General features: G+C 36.7%; 2 protein-coding genes across 3 annotated transcripts; one reads left to right on the top strand and one right to left on the bottom strand.

The window, feature by feature from the left end:
- Positions 1 to 2899: 2899 nt before the first annotated feature.
- On the top strand, positions 2900 to 11209 carry napbb (N-ethylmaleimide-sensitive factor attachment protein, beta b). Its single transcript, XM_081379638.1, has 11 exons — positions 2900 to 3116; positions 4046 to 4125; positions 4390 to 4506; positions 5551 to 5597; positions 6982 to 7059; positions 7804 to 7859; positions 7980 to 8064; positions 8266 to 8370; positions 8450 to 8518; positions 9485 to 9535; positions 9981 to 11209. Exons 1-11 carry the CDS (start codon positions 3019 to 3021, stop codon positions 10083 to 10085), a joined length of 891 nt encoding a protein of 296 aa, XP_081235764.1. The 5' UTR covers positions 2900 to 3018; the 3' UTR covers positions 10086 to 11209.
- Positions 11210 to 12080: 871 nt separating this feature from the next.
- gzf1 (GDNF-inducible zinc finger protein 1) lies at positions 12081 to 19728 on the bottom strand. 2 transcript variants are annotated; one of them, XM_081378945.1, is made up of 6 exons: positions 19653 to 19728; positions 17346 to 18607; positions 16105 to 16199; positions 15864 to 16031; positions 15420 to 15577; positions 12081 to 13114 (listed from the first exon to the last, which is right to left on the bottom strand). In XM_081378945.1, the coding sequence occupies exons 2-6, from the start codon at positions 18587 to 18589 to the stop codon at positions 12467 to 12469; spliced, it is 2313 nt and encodes a 770-aa protein (XP_081235071.1). In that variant the 5' UTR covers positions 18590 to 18607; positions 19653 to 19728; the 3' UTR covers positions 12081 to 12466. The 2 variants fall into 2 exon arrangements, with proteins under 2 accessions (XP_081235071.1, XP_081235072.1); XM_081378946.1 differs by having other exon boundaries at positions 19429 to 19664.
- Positions 19729 to 20526: the final 798 nt, after the last annotated feature.

A 20526-nucleotide genomic window follows, 5' to 3' on the forward strand; every position in this document is an offset into this window, starting at 1 on the left:
TAAAAAAAAATGCATTAAATATTATAAATAAAATAATGATTTAATTTTCAAGGACCAGCTCACAATGGCAAAAATTATCATAATTAATTAGATTAATTCATAAATGAAACATTGATGGTTTCAATAGAAGAAATGTTTATATTTTTATTCAGCTGTGTAATTCACATGAACTCTTCATTGTAACTCAGTATTGAATGAATGTGCCTCTGTAAACCTCTGATGAATGTGCTGCTGAGTGTCAGTGTGGTCTTGTCTCAGCATGCATTCATACGCAATGGCATAAATAATCATAGTTAATTACTTAAAATGACTATTTTTTTTTATAAAAAAAAAAATAAACGAAACCGTTTGAATGGAATTTGTACGTTAAAGTAAGGTGACCCGATTTCTGAAATAAATTCCTAGCTGAACACCACTGACAGAAGTAAGAGACTGTAAGTTTTGAACACTTATATCTTCTAAATGCAAATGTTGTCATTGTTTTGGAGCACACTAGCTTATTGATAACAGTGAGACTAGCATATTCGTACTAAAAGCCAAAAAACTTCCATTTTGATTTCATGGGGACTGTCCATAGGAAAATCTTGAGGCAACCAGTGGCGAATGTTGGATTTTGACGTTGTCACTAAACCACCAAAAAGTAGGTATTAAAGATAAAACAGCAACACCTGTAAATACAAGGTTTTTAGCAAGAATCCTATCAATCCTAAAGGCTGTGTCTCAAACAATAGTGAGCGGCCGACATTCTTTGGTCACTTTGAACAAGAGATCAGAGGAATGGAAACTAACCGCCCTTTCCTGACATAATTGTATAAACAGAGGAAAGGTGCATGTGATGCTTTTGTCAAGTCAAGTCATCTTTATTTGTATAGTGCTTTTTACAATACAGATTGTATCAAAACAGCTTCACAGTGATAACATGAAAATAATACAACAAAGTTTGTTTCTAGAAGAAAATTGCGTCATCATCCACCTTAAGTAAGGCAGGTCAATACTATTGTTGAATATTAAATGTCCCCAACTAAGCAAGCCAAAAGCCAAGGCAACAGTGGCAAGGAACTAAAACTCCATCAGGTGAGAGAATGGAGAAATAAACCTTGGGAGAAATCAGGCTCAGTCTGAGTTCAGTTGAGCTCAGTCCAGTTCTCCTCTGGCCAATGAACAAACAGTATATGATCATGATTCAGGCAGCATTATGGATCAGAACATTCAGAATATTTATCCAGTTCCATCTGGTTGGAAGCCGGAGTCATCACGCCGGGATGGAGACGAGTTTGTTGGGGATCAGTGCCGATGGCTGTCGTGTCGATGAGGCCTTCACAGGGCGGATGAGGCTGGCACCTCAGGGATGAGTTGTGGTCGTGTCCAGGCGCAGGTCCACCATCTGATCTGGATACAGCCCGGATCCAACTGACTTCAGTAAACCTCGGAATAAACAGAAAGACTAACATTAGCGTAGATGCCATTCTTCTTATGATGTAACGAGTACATCGGGTGTCATAGGAAGTGTTCCGGTTCCGGCTGACCTAATTTATGCGGTCTAATAATCTAATAATCATTTTTTGTCTAGATTTGAACTGACAGAGTGTGTCTGCTTCCCGGACAATGTTAGGAAGACTGTTCCAGAGTTTTGGTGCTAATAGGAAAAGGATCTACCACCAGCAGTCGATTTTGATATAGGTATTATCAACTGGCCGGAATTTTGAGATCGCAATAGACGTGAAGGACTATAATGCGTTAAGAGCTCACTCAAGTACTGCAGAGCTAAACCATTTAGTACTTTGTAAGTAATCAGCAATATTTAAAGATGTATACGATGTTTAATAGGGAGCCAATGCAGTGTTGACAGAACAGGGCTAATATGGTCATACTTCCTGGTTCTAGTAAGAACTCGAGCTGCTGCGTTCTGGACCAGCTGTAGTTTGTTTATTAAGCGTGCAGGGCAACCACCCATAAGAGCATTACAATAATCTATCCTTGAGGTCATGAACGCACGAACTAACTGTTCCGTATTTTTTATTGAAAGCATTTGTCGTAATTTAGATATAATTTTAAGATGGAAGAATGCGGTTTTACAGATGCTATTTTGCTGTATTCTGTACATTATTTGAGCTTTGACAGTGTATACGCTACTATAAAGTTCTGCCTCAGCCTGTTTCTCTCTCTCTGTTTGCACACTGTGCCAGTAGGCTATACTGTTAAAAGCTTGGATTTTCACATTTGTGTGGTTATTCCTGTTATGCAGCACATATTTATGTCCCAATATGTCTAAGTTGAATAAAATACTAAACTCACAGTTAGTAAAGATGGAAATTGTATTAGTTCATTTTGATTTTGTGATAAAAAGAAAACTAATAGGCCAAATGAGCTACTTTCAATGTTTCAGCCATCGACTCCCTGTAGTGAATAGTCTGCTGATCTACAATGCCATCTAGTGCTCAGTATGGAACGAGCATTATATTTTTCATTATAATATTCTGCAGTGGCAGTGTAAAGAAGCTTCTTGCTGATTATTACCCTTCAATGAGGCATGTTTTCTATAAATGCAAATTTTATTTGAGCTGTGTAAACCCATAAGGCTACAAGCCATACCAAAATTAAGCCCACAATACATATCCTCACATACACTAATTACACTAAACCACAAATCTAATTGAAGTAAAAAGTAAATTGATTAAAATGACTACAAATTATTTAAGATATTTAGTTAAAATTGTTAGTATAACCCTAAATTTATAAAAGTGAAGGTACGATAATTGCAATATTACGTAACGCGTGTTTATACGTGTGTATGGGAGTTGTAGTTTATTTGTACTCGATTCTGTTTACAGGAAGTTCGTTCCCGTGCGCTCGCAGAACTCGAAATCCCATAATGCCCCGATTGAGGACGTACGCCCACGCTTAAGAAACGCTGTGACAGTATAATCCCCGCTGCTATAGTGACAGAGCGCGAGAGAAGCTAGCAGATAAGCGACAAATATATTTTATCGTTTATCTGTTCATTTAACCACAGAAGTAATGGACAATTCCGGGAAAGAAAAAGAGGCAATTCAGCTTATGGCTGACGCCGACAAGAAAGTGAAGTCTTCCGGCTCTTTTTTAGGGGGAATGTTTGGGTAAGCTTGATGCCTCCTTCCCTGTTTATCCGATCAGTCTGCTAACGTTAGTCCGTAAAAATAGCATATAGTCAGTATGATAATGTTGTCTAGCTTTGGTTTTAGGTTTACCAGTGAACACTGACTGTTTATGTCATGCAAATTAAAAATATACATGAATTTTATTGTAAAAGGGACCCAAGCTGTTACAGGCCGCTTTGCGCATCAATCGATAGAAAAAAGGCTTGTTTATTATAAAAGATAGCTGAATTTATTTGCAGTGATCATAATGACTTAATAAAATATCAAATATTAATAATAATAATAATTGATGTGGGTTCATGACTGTCCCAGTAAGTGAAGTTGTGTGTTTGGCGCAGTAGTGGCGCAGTGGCTGCGGTATTTACATACATTTGCTGGTTTTTATTTCACTATTATAATACTAAGACACACAGTATCACGGTACGAGCACAATGGTCAAAACATTATTAGTTAATGCATTCGAGTAGGAACGTCATGACACTTTACTTATATTGAATAAAAGTATATATACAGTATATGAAAAAAAAGAATAAGCTGATGTTTTATTGATACCTCGATCATATAAGCACATATTCAGTGTTATTTATTGTAAACAAGCTCTGACCTACTATGTTGTGAAATGGAGTTAATTAAAATTGGTTTGATTAATATTAAATGAGGCATTTCAAAAACTGACCCAATTGAATATTCCCACCAGGACACACGTTATCTAGGCCTTTCTGTTTATTACCAGCTATACTTTTCTGACTTAATCCAGTATACAACCAAATTTTACTTGTAAATCCTGACCAACATTTATAAAGCATATAACTTCTTTCTTGTAGATTTATTTGACAAACATTATAATTTAAGCATTAAGATATTAAAATAGACAAAAAGCCATAACTGAATTTTCTCACATCTTTCAGGGGAAATCAGAAAGTGGAAGAGGCTTGTGAGATGTACGCCAGAGCAGCCAACATGTTCAAAATGGCCAAAAACTGGAGTGGTATGTGCTTTTTAGTGGTGCAGGAATTACATCGTTCACCTTTAACAATCATTATTGTATTATATAATGCTTAAAAGGTCATTATGTAACACGCATTCAAATAGTTTGAATGGTCACTAGCCAACTAATATTTCTGAATTATTATCTCATCAATGCAAGTTATTATAGTGGAATCTTGAATATTGAAACGGCTTTGTTTGTAATTTACAGGAAGTATTATTCATATTCATATCGCACTGATGAGGTTTGTGTGTTTGTACCCAGCTGCAGGCAATGCTTTCTGTCAGGCGGCCAGACTTCACATGCAGCTTCAGAATAAGCACGATTCGGCCACCAGCTACGTCGATGCGGGAAACGCCTTCAAGAAGGCCGATCCACATGGTGAGGACACAGATCATAACCCCCAGTGTCATGACAATCACAGAGCTGATTTATTCTGAATGATTGTTGATGCATCTCAAGAGGAGAATACTGGATGAGGGCTGACTGTTGAGATGCATTAAGTAATCCGAAATTTGTTCTTAAAGCAAATCTCAAACAAGAATCATTTCATCCTATCATTTTTTGCTGAATGGATTCATTAAAGGTACACTATGTAACTGTGTTTCTGTTCAAAATGAACAAGATTTAAATAATGAGTCAATACATCATCATTTCTATCTAAAACCTAGTAGTAGTGAATGTTTGATGAGCAGCAGGATAACCATATTCATCCGCACAGACACACAGAGCCGAAGCACAACCAAACAAAATGTTATTCCGCAAAATGCATGCAGTTTAGTTTTTTAAACGCTAGAGATACATATTGTACCTTTTAACTAAATGATTCTGATTTTATAAAACAATTGTTTCTGTGGTGTTTGTTTAAATATTATATACTAGTATGTATTAATAGTTAATATTAGTTTTAATTTTGAAATTGTATTTAAATTTTAGTCATTTTGTGTGCTTTTGTCTTTTTTTTATTACTTTTTTATTCAGTTTTAAGTAAAAAAAATATCATCTAATATTTATTTTAATTAATGAAACTACTTTTTAATAATTTTAGTTAACAATAACAGCACTGGAACTGAAGTTTGTAGGTAGAAACGACGCCACTGACCACTAACAAATCAGAGAAAATTTGCATATGAATACAGTGTATGAAAATGTAAATGGTTCCTTAGACACAATAATTCAGCAGTGTAGCCATGTATGTAATAGAAAATGTTTATGTTAATATGGGCTGTCATTTGATTAAAATGTCAATCAAATTAATTACATGTGACTAATTAGCCTATACATTTTATATATATATAAAATCTCTCACCAAGTAGACAAAAATTGCCCTTAGAATTCAATACATTTTGTTTTATTTCCATATCATTGATCATAAGTCTGACTGTCTAACTCTTCCTCCTCCTTCTCTTTAATGCTTGCAATTAGAGGCTATCAAGTGCTTAAACGCATCCATTGATATTTACACAGACATGGTAAGATGTTTTTATAGCAGTCAAAAATCACAGTTTCATATAATGTTCAGTCAGGTTGTGTTCTGTTGTCATCTGGGGGCATTTTAAACTGCAATTCACCTTTTAGCTGTCCAGCAACCCACCAACTATCACAGCAGAAACTCCCACAGAACATTTGAACAGAATAATGAGACCGTAAAGGATTCCGAAATCTAGGAGAAATTTCATAGTCACTAGAGCCCCTTTCACACTGAGATTCCGGAAAATACACTGATAATGTGTCCTGGGATCATCAGATTTCGGTTCTTTCACACTGCCAGTGATTTCCTGGAATCTATGCATGCATTCACACGCATCCCGTAAAGACACGTGACATCAGGATGTGATGTGTAATATCTCTGCATCGTCTTAAGTTTGCTTATGATCTGCGATTTCTCTCTCAAGAAGAAACCATGTTCATGCATTTTTTTTCTAATTGATATATCTATCTGCAGAACCACACTCTGAGGACAACAGCGTCAGACCTGATGTTAGTGGTGCTGACGATCGTGAAACCCACCCCAACCACTAACCTTATCCTTCACTTGAACTATAAACTCAACCTTAAAGGGTTAGTTCACCCAAAAATGATAATTCTGTCAGTAATCACTCACCCTCATGTTGTTCCAAGACGTTCGTTCATCTTCGGAACACAAATTAAGTTATCTTCACTAACTTTTCTGGGCCGGCAGATGAAATTACCTTGCAGCCTATGAAGGAGTGAGCCAGCTCTCAGATTTCATCATAAATATCTTCATTTGCGTTCCGAAGATGAACGAAAGTCTTACGGGGTTGGAACAACATGAGGGAGAGGAATTACTGACAGAATCTTAATTTTTGGGTGAACTAACCCTTTAACGAATGCAAACCCCACCCAACCACTAAACCTACCTTTAATGACGCTATAAGCTCCACCCCAACAGCGGTGTGAGACTGCTGACCTGGCGCTGTTGTCCTCAGACTGCTGGGAAAAATAATGGTTCTGCGTTTGGCTATTATTGTAAACTAGCGCATCGCATACCGTTCCACTAAGCTGGCGAATGATCTCAGCTTCAGCGTCATCACTACGACACACCCCTTATGCCATTGGTCCTGCCTTTTGTTCACACAGGGCGCGTTCCGGGACTGATCCCAGCAATGTTACTAGGTCCCCATCCCGGTATCAGTCCTGGGACGTGTTTGCGTTCACACTCACAGAAGACACTCTAGCAACTCTATGGCAATTTTCTGGGATCAACGCTCTGTGTGAAAGGGGCTTAGATGAGGCTTATAATATGTATAATCGGCAAAGCATGTAGATTAGAAAAGCTTGATGGATACTGAATGAAATATTCATTTGGTAATATCTCTTCTGTTCTGTCCTCAGGGAAGATTCACCATCGCAGCCAAGCATCATATCACAATCGCTGAGGTGTACGAGTCAGAGCTGGTGGACATTGAGAAGGTACAAACATGTCATTTAGTGTAACCCAACACTAAATTGTCTTATTTAAATAGCATATACTGAGAATGTAAAATGGTTTTCTATATTCTGTTGGACATTGAATTCTTAAAACTAAATTAAGTATAAAACACATTCCTAATTTAACAGATATTCATAAACTGCATTTGAATGTTGATTGAAGTTTACATCATCTTAAAATACATTTTAGCCAGTTCGATATCTTGCCACCGCGAAGCTTTGAAGTATAAATGAACACATTTACATGCACATTCTTAAACCGCAAACGTTTAATATGCAAACAAAGCGTTTAATAATAAATCATTAAGCAACCATTATTATTATTATTAATGATGGTGATGATAATTGCTGATAATACAATTATTATAATGTATTATTTATTATTAAAGCCTAGAATTTTGCTTTAATAATAATAAAAATAAAAAGTAATATATTATTATTGACAATTAACCAACCATCATTAATAATAATAATAATAATAATGACTGATTATAAATTATTGTAATGTATAATTTATTATTCTTAATAAAGTATTATTAATAAATAATACATAATAAGTGTTTAAAAATAGCGTGCTATCTCTTAAAACAGATTTTATAACCTTTAATAAAGTTGTTTTCTAATAGTGCGCTGCTCTAGTTATCTGTTGTGGATGTAAACACTTGATGTTAAACAGAACAGTATTTTGTCACCGGTTAAGATGATTCTGTTTCTGGTTGTCCAAAGGCGATTGCACATTATGAACAAGCGGCTGACTATTACAAAGGAGAGGAATCAAACAGGTAAGCTTTCTTAACCGAGGTCTTGTGTTTTCCCCATTTGTTTCTAAAGAGAGGTTTTATGATTAAGGCATTTTGATTATTAGTTTAAGATTTGATATGGTCCATTTGCTTAATTTACAGCTCTGCAAACAAGTGTCTGCTGAAGGTGGCTTCATACAGCGCTCAGTTAGAACAGTACGCCAAAGCAATAGAGATTTATGAGCAGGTATGCCATCTGTCCATCTCCTCCAACATTGCTTAGTCACTCACCAGCAGTTGCTAAATCACTGTGTGTGTGTGTGTGTGTGTGTGTGTGTGTGTGTGTGTGTGTGTGTGTGTGTGTGTGTGTGTGTGTGTGTGTGTGTGTGTGTGTGTGTGTGTGTGTGTGTGTGTGTGTGTGTGTGTGTGTGTGTGTGTGAGAGAACAGGTTGGATCCAACACCATGGACAATCCACTTCTGAAATACAGCGCCAAAGAATACTTCTTCAAAGCTGCTTTGTGTCACTTCATCGTGGACGAGCTAAACGCAAAGGTCAGTTCTCAGTTGAGGATGTGCAGATTGATATGGAGATCTGATACAGATGATGTGTATGATTTCTCTTCTGTTGTAGCTCGCTATTGGAAAGTATGAAGAGATGTTTCCAGCCTTCTCAGATTCAAGAGAATGCAAACTTCTGAAGGTTTGTGATTGTAGAGTTTGTGACTTGTAATTTTTAATCAGGGTGGATTAGACTAGTGGGTAAAGCAGAAAAAAATCAAGTCTGCTTACATTGAAGGACTCTTTCAATTAAGTTTTCCATTAAAGTGCAGTATTTCACGGATGGGATTTTTTTTTTTTTTTATGTACGGATTTCCATATTTTCCGACCTGAAAAGTATGAGCCACGTGAATTGCGTAAATCAGAGAAACACATGGTTGGGGTTGATGTGATTAATTACTAAATAAACTGCAAAATGTTGCGTTTTCTAATACATTTATTTCATGCACCATCATCGCACCGCTAACTGCGGGACACTATTAGCATGTTAGTCAGTGTTCAAAGTACCAAATGTGAGTAAGAATCGCGGCTGGAATGGTGTTACTTGACAGTTGCCTGGTCATTTTTTTATGAATTAATAAAGCATGGCTGTGAGAATGTGATATGGTTTAGTGCGATCATCAAATCGCAATGGTTGTGATATAAAATGATATAAATAGTCTGACATGCTGCATGTTTCAGAGCACAGCACTGTGTTCAATTTCAGTTTCAATTCACTGAGTCGCTTATAATTTAATTTGGGAACGCAACATGCGCCAACCATGACCAGGTTTAGTGTTGTATCTTTCCTCATATTTAAAATATGAAAAAATATATATATTTTGATGGTTTAATCGAACTTGTAAGGTCATTAAAAACAAATATCCCCTCCAGATATCACCTTTGGCCTCTAATTGTAAAATAAAAAAAACAGGAACTCATAACAGGTTATTAAGGCTTGCACTATTATTATTGTCGACTATTGCCCTTGATATTGTAATAATGATGTCTATTAACGGAATACATTACAAATGTTTTTATGTGTGGAGAAACAGCATGTTCTTTTAGTCTAGGCAATGCAACCTTAAAAAAACATTAACATTAAACATAAGAGTTTTTGTCCTTCCAGAAACTTCTAGATGCCCATGAGGAGCAAAACGCAGAGGCTTTCACAGAAGCGGTAAGACTCCACCTTAACATCTCGTTTTATTCGTAAAAAATACATTTCATTGAATTTTTTGCAATGTAAAAATACTTAATATTTCAACCAATGACATAAGTCCGGGACGGGACTGTCTACTAGGTTGTCATTTCGTTTTGGCGACACTAATGGCACAGAAATCTCATTTTAGTTTTATTAATATTTTGAATTGGCTTTAATTTTTTATATTCTTAGTTTATCTAAACATTGCTATTTAGGTTTAATTTATTGTTTCTAGTTGATAATTTTAGTGCTTCAACCTAAACTTATTTCAGTTTATTGCCTTTCACATTTTAGTTTATTTATGTTTTTCAACTAATATTTGTTTTATTTCAGAAATGTTTTAGTTAATGATAGTAGTGTTCATTCTTCCACAGTTCCTCTATATATGATGACGATAAGAGTTTTTCTCTCCATCTTTCAGGTGAAGGAGTTTGACTCCATCTCACGCCTGGACCAGTGGCACACCACCATGCTTCTGCGGATCAAGAAGACCATTCAGGGCGACGACGAGGGCGACCTAAAATGATCTGGACCACCCACTGCATGGCACACTCTTTCCCCACTTCCATTTTACATCAGTTTTGTGCAATGGCCAAGTCCAGGTTTCCCAAAACAGTATGTCAAAATGTATTGCTACAACATTTCTAGAGAATATACTTATAAGCCTGTACTGTTAACATTGATATCCAGTTATATAGTATAGCACATATCAAAATTTAGCACAGCAGTTGAAAGATGTGCTCTGGTTTCCCTGTTGCGTTACGAGGGTATTTCTGGAAACACGGAGCGAACCAGTTCATGAGATATTAGAGGATTTCAATGGGAATTTGAGATAGTCCTCGAGTTATTTCACAACAGTCACTGAATTGTAACGTGCTAGAGCTGCATGAATTGTACAGATATAATTATTGAGTCAGTGCTGCAGGATTGTGTATTTTGATTAATGTTATTTAGACATTGACCTTTATGTTGTTTTTATTTGTGCAGTTTTTGTAGTCTGCTCACACTAGTTGGCATGCAGGCGTCAAAATGCAGCTGTCGGCCATGTTTAATTCATGCAGCACTGAGAATTTCAGTTCCCCATAATCCACCATTTTGAATTGGAATTTAAATTCTTACAAAATCGTGTCATACCTGATGGAAATGATTTCTTTTTCTATCCACTCTTTGAAATTTTACTTTTAATATATTTATTTAATGTAATTATTACCTGAAATATTATTATTATTATTATTATTATTATTATTATTAGTCAGAGTATTATTACTGTAATAATATTATAATTAGTCCGAAATAAACATTATTACTCTAATAATATTAGTTCAAATCTATTTTTACACCGTCTAAGTTAAATCAGCATCTCCATCAGCAAAGCAATTGATGCGTTTGTAAAATCCTTGTATAACCTTTATTAACATGCTCTATGTGTGTGTGTCGTGTTGTGAATGCAAAGCTCATGTACTCTCCACTCCTGTGGTCTTTAGCAGCGCATGTCATTCTGTGTTTCATGTGTCGTGACGTCTGTACTTTACCATATTCTAGAGTTTTTAAGAAGCCATGAAGACGTACCAAACGATGTACTTTCCCACAGAGCAACTGATGTCTTTACTGAATGTCTGTGAGAATGTACAGAAATAAAAACCAATACTGAAATGGGTGCATGATTCAGTTCTGTCGGTTTCTGTCTAAATACTGGTGTTCGCCAAGCCTAGCATCACTACTACGTATTCTCAGTGTTACATTTTGACGAGTGACTCCTGCGCTGCTTGTGCTGTGGACATGATCAAATCACACGGCTAGTTATGGAAAGTAAATATAAGAATATTTATTTATATAGGCCCATATATATATATATATATTTTAGTTTGGGGTCGATAAGATTAATTAATGTTTTTGAAAGAAGTCTCATTTATTCGATCAAAAATACATTAAAAACAAAAATATTACAATTTCAAAAAACTGTTTTCTATGTGAATCTAATTTATTTTTGTGATCAAAGCTGAATTTTCAGCATCATTGCATGATTCAGTGTCACATGATCCTTCAGAAATAATTTTAATACACCGATTTTCTGTTCAAGAAACATTTCTTATTATTAATATTAATTTAATTGAAATACAAATCTTTTAAAACATTGTAAATGTATTAACTGACACTTTTTTCACACTATCAATGTAATGCTTCCTTGCTGAATAAAAGTATTCATTTCTTTCCAGAAAAAAAAAGATTTTTACTGGCCCCAAACTTTTGAACGGTAGTGTATATAAGTGAGTGTATTTATATTAAACATATATTTTCAGTCTGAAGGACATATCAAGCTATTATATTAAAATGTAAATTTTTACTTATATTCACTTGTATATTATTCACTTGTCTCAACACATCAATCCAAAATTAAAACAATTTTTTTTTTTAAACCTTAATAATTATGTTTCAATGGCATGTTTTTTTTTTTAAGGTCATCATGGGCCAACTTTGGCCTGGTTTGAGCATCTCTGATCTAAAAGACAAAAAGGAGGCTGAATTCAATAGACACTTTATTGGATGATTTTAGGGAGTGTTATCATGGTTGCAAATCATTATACACATAATAGGATACTAAAAAACAAAGCATCTGCATCATTTGAAATGTGTATTTGTAGTGTTGAGCATAATAAATATCAGTAAAAATCATTACTGAGGAAAGAAAAGCTAGTATTTGATTTTACAGGAAACACAAAAAAAAACAGTTCAATGATAAGAAGTGGAATGGGAAATTGTATATTATGTTGTCAGAAACAAACTAGAGAAGAATTTAACATTGTGATTTAAGTACATTTATAGATAATTTCTCCACTCATAACGCAAAAAAGTATTTACATTGATAATTTGAAGCAATGTTTGATTGTTTTTTTGAGTTGATATAATCTACTCGGCATCCACTTCCACTGAGACTTCTATGGTGTTTGAAGCATCTTCCTGTTGGATGTCTGCACAGTCCGTCTCCTCAAGCACAACAGACTGGACCGCTACACATTCTTCATCCGCAGCCGAAGCCAGAACGTTCTCGGTTTTATCGGCTCCTGATGCTGCGGCTGCCGTTGCTGGAGCCAATATGGCGTCTGAAACGTGACTGGTGACTGTGATTGGCACAGAACCGGATATCGCCGGCGAGACGCTGATGGAATGTGCGACTGAAATGGGGATGGAAAAGGGAACGGTCATGGGCATCCCGACCGCAGAAGCATCCAGGGAGATCACGCTGGTGCCGTCCGTGGTGACCAGCGGCTGCAGTTGTGTTCCCGCGGGCACTTCGGTCTGGATGACCGTGAGGCCGCCCAGGGCGCTGTGGCTGACCAGCGCGATGGTTCCGGGTCCGGCCCAGTCTCCGGAAATGGTCACGGGTTCTCCGGATACAGTCAACCCTGTGTTGCTCTGATGATCCTGAGCTTCGGGAACAGATTCCGCTGCCTTGTCCTTTTTCTGAGAAGAGCCCTTCGGTTTCTTGGCTCTGTTTTCAACATTCCCCTCCAAAACAACCAGGAAGTTCTTCCATGGAGTTTGTTTGTCATGAGTCTGCATATGGAAAAAGTTTGATTATATTAAGTCCCAATTCAATGCACAACACTAAATCCCTACTTATTGATATGTAATTAATGTGATGAGAGTTTGATGATTATAAATAGCTGTAACTGGTGTGTGTTCTGAGTAACTGCTAACAGATTTATTGTGTTCTAGAGTGGAATAAAAGATCTAATGTGTTCATGGACACATTTAGGCATGAATTACACTAGCGTTTAAAAGTTTGGAGTCGGTAAGATTTTTTTTTAAAGTCTGCATGAACTGGAAGTTGCGGCCAAATTTACTTTAGCATTGTGAAGTATTTTCAGAATGAAACTGAATATCGAATGAGAAAAATAAAAGGCGTGGCTAGTTTTTTTTTTTCTGCTGGGAATTGATTGGATCTAGAAAAGTGGGCGTTCCATTAAGGAAGGCCATTCCAGAGGGGAAGTATATTTTCAGATTTTGATTAAATATTTTTGTGGATGAATTTGCACAGATGAATTGATAACCACGAGACTAGTAATGTGCGCCAACAAAGTAAATAGTGTCAATTTTGATTTCATGCCAACTTTAATGTTTTTGAAAGAAGTCTCTTAAGCTCACCAAGGCTGCATTTACTTGCAGTAAAAAATGCAGTTAAAACAGTAATATTATTATAATTTTTTTTTTTTTTTTTTTTTTACTTTTTTTTAATAATAATAATAATAATAATAATAAATTTATTTTATAATGCGCCTTTCTCAAACTCAAAGCGCTACAGGATACAAAGCAAAATAATCAAACAATCAACATTGCATCAGAACAAGTGTAAAAAAAAAAATAAAAAAAAAAAATAATAATAATAATAATAATAATAATTTATAAATTAAAAGCAGTAGTAAAAAGATGAGTCTTAAGAAGTTTCTTAAAACAATCCACCGAAGGAGCATTTCTGATGGGTGCAGGTAAAGTATTCCATAACTTTGGCGCAATACAGGAAAAGGCTCTTCCCCCCATAGTTTTAATTTAAAACGAGGCTGAAACAGACAGAGAGAGACAGCAGAGCGGAGAGAACGAGCAGGAATGGATGGTGTAACCAAATCACAGATGTAATCCGGAGCCAACCCATGTACAGCTTTATAAGTTAAAATCAGAATTTTAAAATCAATACGTGACTGAACTGGAAGCCAATGCAATTGCTGGAGCACTGGTGTAATGTGATGGCGTGAGGATGTGTGAGTCAAGACGCGTGCGGCCGAGTTTTGGATATATTGCAACCTCTTAATAGAGTTTGCTGGTAGACCCACAAAAAGAGAATTACAATAATCAAGTCTCGATGTGATAAAGGCATGGATAAGCCTCTCTGCATCAGGCCTAGAGAGAAACGGTCTGATACGTGCTATGTTCCTCAGGTGAAAAAAAGCCACCTTCGTTATATTTTTAAAATGTGAATTAAAAGTAAGCTGGGCATCAAAGATCACACCCAGATTACGAACCTGGTCAGAAGGGGACAGCTGGGTATTGTCAACTGAGATTCTAAAATCCTTACATTTACCAACATTCACTGAAGTTCCAATTAATAAGACTTCCGTTTTGGAGCAGTTTAGTTTTAAAAAATTGAGTTTCATCCACCCTTTGATTTCCAGCAAACAATCAGACAGTTTCGAAGAGGAAGAATTAAAATCAGGTTGAGAGCTGATATAAATCTGGGTGTCGTCTGCGTAACAATGATAGCTTAGGCCATACTTCTGAATGATCTGCCCGAGAGGCAGCATATAGATACTGAATAAAACATTTTACATTTTTATATATATATATATATATATATTGAAATGTAATTCATTCCTGTGATTGCAAAGCAGAATTTTCAGCATCATTACTCCAGTCTTCCGTGTCACAAATCATTCTAATTTTAATATTAAAAAATATTATAATGTTAAAAAACAGTTGTGCTACTTAATATTTTTGTGGAAATTGATACGTTTTTTTCAGGAAGTTTTGATGAATGTAAAGTTCAAAAGAACAACATTTCTTTAAAATGGAAATCTTTTGTAACATTATAAAAGTATTAACTGTCACATCTGATCAACTTAATGCATCCTTGCAGAATAAAAGTAATATCTTTCAAAAGTTAGGAAACATCAGTAACAGGTTTAGTTGGCATACTGGCACCTATAAAAGTCCTTTCCGGACTTTTTCCACCATTTATAGTAAAATACATCATGATTTAATGTTGTAATGCAATGAACTGAAAGCCCATGGGCATGAATATTTTTAGAGGCGCTATAAACCCACTTATAAAACCGTGCTGTGTACTGTAAAATGGCAGGTTTTTTACCATAGTGTGTCGGCGCACGGTGGATTTGTCTGTGAACGTTCTTCCACACATGCTGCACATGTACGGCTTCTCTCCGGTGTGGATTCTCTGATGTCTCTGCAGGGCGTTGAGTTGAGTGAACTGCTTATCACAGTCCTTACAATGATACGGCCTTTCACCTGTGAAGAAAGCAGAGCCAAAACAGGAGGTTCTGGTTTTAATGATCGTCCCTATAGTAAAATATACTCACACCTGTGACTGTACATCAGTTGTGCATTGCTTGTTGAACTATACTATACTTTGAACATGCTAATGAACTAAATTAAATGCAATTATTTACTGCACATTGGTGCCTTTCATCAAACTGCTTTTGCAACTATTTTATATTCAATACGTTTTATGTCACATTAGAGAGCATTTGAGCACTACTGTACTTGAGTGAAATGCACAGCAATATTAGAATACCTGTGTGTATTTTCATATGCTGGTGGAGGGAGTTCCTCTGAGCAAACGCTCTTTCGCAGGTTTCACATTTGTAGGGTCTGAATCCTGAATGGATTCTGTTGTGATGTTTCAGGTATTCTTTGGATGCAAAGCTCTTCCCACAGTTCTCACACATGAACGGCTTTTCCCCTAGAGAAGAGGGAGTCATTATCTTTTGCCATCATATTATTTCTCTTTCAATAACAAGAACCAGTTGGCTCACCTGTGTGACATCTTCTGTGGTAGGACAGCATGTGGTTCTGGGTAAATCTGGCACCACAGAGGTCACAGGCGAAAGGTTTCTCTCCAGTGTGGATCCTGGAAAAATAGAAGATGGAATGTGTAAATAAATAGTAAATGCGCAACACAAGATGTTCATCAGGGGTGCATTACGAATCTCTGACTATTTCAGTATTTGCAATATTTAGTACTTTTTTAAACAATTATGATTGCACCAATTTGCATTTTCTGCACTGGTATTCTAAAATGTATTTTGATTGTTGTTTTTTCACCAGAGGTGAACCGTATTTTTTGTCAAAATGTTGGCCATCATATTATATTAAATATTATATGCTATATTTTATTAATTTATATTATAATAGATTTTATATTATATTATACACTGCCCGGCCATTTTTTTTTTTTTTTTGGATTTAAATTGGCAAACACTTAAGCGTCTATGATTGGATCATTACTGCAGTGATTATGATGTTTCGAGCATGTTATATGTTTGGCAACAGTTCTTCAAACCCTAATGGATGGTGTGTGTAGCTTTCATTTCTTAAACAACTACTGTATATAAGAAGGCACATCATGCCCATATTCCAGGATGACAATGTCAAGATTCATCAGGCTCAAATTGTGAAAGAATGGCTGCTTACTTAAAGAGCCAACTTTAGGTAGCATTCATGTATATAGCACCCTGATATTTAGGGTTTGCGGTTCGTATCAGATTAAAGGTGGTATCAGCGATTTCAGGCCCAAACATAAATGATCACATTCATCTAATATTTCGCTAGCTGCACGCCCTATAAGCATGCTGTCAAAAAAAACGCGTCTCTCTAGGTAGCCTAGGCTCTGAGATCTGCACACAAAAACAGTTGGCATCAACATCACTCAAAACCAAAATAAATAGTGTTCCAACCAATCATCGACAGGGGCGGGTGTTGTGAGGTTTTGCGCTCGTGCACGGCTGCACGCGAAAACCTCACAACACCCGCCCCTGTCGGTGATTGGTTGGAACACTATTTGTTTGGGTTTTGATTGTTTGGCCAAACAGACTGAAAACAGCTGTTTTTGTGTGCAGATCTCAGAGCCTAGGCTACCTAGAGAGACGCGTTTTTTTGACAGCATGCTTATGGGGCGTGCAGCTAGCGAAATATTAGATGAATGTGATCATTTATGTTTGGGCCTGAAATCGCTGATACCACCTTTAACTAGTGCATCCCATATGTTGCCCACTACCTTTGATGTGTCTTGAGGGCTGAACTCTGGGAGAATCTGGATCCACACTCGTCGCACTTGAAGGGTTTGTCCCCCGAGTGCGTCCTCTCATGCAGAGTCAGGGCCGTTTTGGAGCTCAGAGATTTGCCGCAGATGTGGCAGAAGTGCCTGTCCGTGCCGCCCTCGTGCACCTGCCGTCTGTGGCGGGTCACGTCCTTCTTGCGCTTGAAGGTTTTGTTGCAGACGTCGCAGGGGAAGAGCCTCTCGTCGTTGTGCACGTGCCGCTGGTGGATTTTCAGGTTGCAGCGGTTGGCGAACGTCTGCTCGCAGATGTCGCAGCGGAACGAGGTGTCCATTTGAACCCCGTGGCTGACCTTCAAGTGTTTCAGGAAGCTCTTCTCGTAGTAGAAGGAGCGGCTGCATTTTTCACACCTGTATTTTGACGCTCCTTTCTTGATCTCCTTCTCGGCTTCGTCGGCCTCGTCCATTTCCTCATTGGGCAGGTAGTCTGATTCTTGAGGGTCTTCCTCAGGCACATCGTGAGGTGACTCGGGCCCAATGTCATCGCAAGCGTCTTTTTCACCCAAAGCGGCCTGGGATGGTTCTGCTTCTGGGTCATGTGACGTCTGTTCTTCTTCTGCTGCTGTGTCAGAATCATCAAATGTTTTTGATGACTTTTTCAGAGGGAAGTCCACAGAGACTTTGCGACCGGCTAACCTGCTGCTTCTCCTGCCGTGCACGTCCGGTTCCGACTCCTTCACAGTTTCAGGCACTTTTACGGTCTTTTTTCTCTTTATTGCTCTTTTCACACATTCTTGTTTCGTCTTGACTTGAGTAGTATTTGAATCCACGTCATCTTTCTGCAGAGATTCAGCTGAAACGGTGCTGGGAATTTCAGCCTCACAAGCATCCACTAAGTCTGGGCACTTCAAGAGATTTGCCATTTGTAATACGGTACTGATGTAACTTTTCTCCACCTCCATTTTCCCAGAATACACATACTCCAAGAACTTTGCAAACGCATTTGGTGAAATGTCACACAGGAAAATCTTTTTCAATTGGTCATTAGATAAGAGATGGGATTTGAAGTAACCACTGGATGCGGCGAGGACCACTTGATGGGCTTCAAACTCCTCCAGCTCTCCTTGAAAATCCACCTGCACCGTGATGTCGCACAGGTTTCCCATGGTCCTCAGCTTCCACATGGCATTGAGCAGATTTTTGTGGTGACAGTTGGATTGCAGTTGAACACATCCATCACTCATCTTCTCTGGTTTCTGCAGCTGCCACAACATAAACAAGGCAAGTCAGTAACAGACACATTTATCAAATATACATACGTGTATATGTATGTATATATATATATATATATATATATATATATATATATATATATATATGCATTTACTGTGACAAATTTCTATATATGTGATCCTGGATCACAAAACCAGTCACAAGTCGCACGGGTATATTTGTGGCAATAGCCAACAATACATTGTATGGGTCAAAATTATCGATTTTTCTTTTAGGTCAAAAATCATTAGGCTATTAAGTAAAGATCATGCTCCATGAAGATATTTTGTAAATTTCTTACCGTAAATATATAAAACATTTATTTTTGTGAGTGAATGCAGCACAATCGCAAACATAAATGGACAACTTTAAAGGCGATTTTCTCGATGTTTTTGCACCCTTAGTTTCCAGATTTTCAAATAGTTGTATCTAAGACAAATATTGTCCTATCCTAACAAACCATAGCCTACATCAACAGAAAGCTTATTTATTCAGCTTTGACGATGTATAAATCTCAATTTTAAAAAAAATGACCCATGTGACTGGTTTTGTGGTCCAGGGTCACAAATGTGTATTTTCTTTTTACAAACACAGACTATTAAACACCTTATAAATCACTTTGAGTTCTTTTTTTAATTTTTTATTAATAAAATGAATATAACCCTTGTATTTCTGTACTAAAGCCTTTTTAGCTATGTTAAGTCGGTTATTGTAACTTACATGCTTAAAACTATAACTTAGTAGGTCATGGTAACGGCACAAAATATATAAACCAATTTCTCTTAGTCTCATTTATACTTCTTTTATTCACCTAATTATGCTACGTGTTCATTTATCTGCTTTGGAGTAAAACCGTCAAGAGAAAATAAGAGGGGACGCTAAAGCAGTTAGCATCATTAGCTTTGATCTTCAGGTATTAGCAACCGAGCTAGTGAAACTTGAGAGAGAAATACAGGTGATTCGATCAGATGTTTAATGTCCAGCGGTGACATGCCGTGAAAGGAGGGTTTGCATTGCAGGCTGGAGATTTCTTACCGTAAGGCCAGTAAAACGGCAGCCCTGTACAAATCAAATCCACAGGCACAACAAGAGTATTTCCGGTAGAACGCGCACTCAGCGCACACTAGAGCAGAAGGCATCATGGGAAATTGAGTTATTCTTTTAGAGATTCTCTTGATTCGTGATAGGATGTATGGTGTATTTTAAAATCACATTCTGTCTGTTAAATCACTCCATATAATAATAATAATAATAATAATAATAATAATAATAATAATAATAATAATAAACATTTTATTTAAGTAAATAATGCAATATTAATCAAATAAAATGTAAAATTATAATAATGTAAAACTGCAAATACATAATATTATTTTATTTTTATTATTAACTAATGTTTTGTTTTGTATGGATAGATGATTTTGTCTGATTTTGAATTTTTGTATTATTATCATTACTGCAGAGCTTTTTATTGGCTACTTCATGCATCATTGAAAGCTGAATAACTCCTCCAATCAGGTTATGTTTTACATTTTCAGATTGGATTTTTCTACATAACTTGCCCTACAGGTTTTTTATTTTTTTATTTTTTTGGTCAGAGTTCTAAAGACATGTCAGGGGTGGGAAAATATTGCTCATGCTGTAAACACAACCAGCCACCCACTCTGTGCCTGTGGCTTGTGACCTTTGCTAAATAAGATATTGCTCTTAAAATACTAAAGGGCAACCGAGTTCATGGGTAAACTACTGTGACCACCCTGTTACTATTCTTGCCTGTGCATGCATACAAGGAGGTCTGCAATTTGCTATAATCTGCATGCATTTTGGGGGGGAAATAAAGACCAGTCAGCAGTTATTTTTCTCCATGTTTCTCAGACCGTACAAGTGCAGGTCTATAGGGATTTGTGTG

This window comes from Scardinius erythrophthalmus, assembly GCF_964197995.2.
Source record: "Scardinius erythrophthalmus genome assembly, chromosome: 11".
Lineage (NCBI taxonomy): Eukaryota > Metazoa > Chordata > Actinopteri > Cypriniformes > Leuciscidae > Scardinius > Scardinius erythrophthalmus.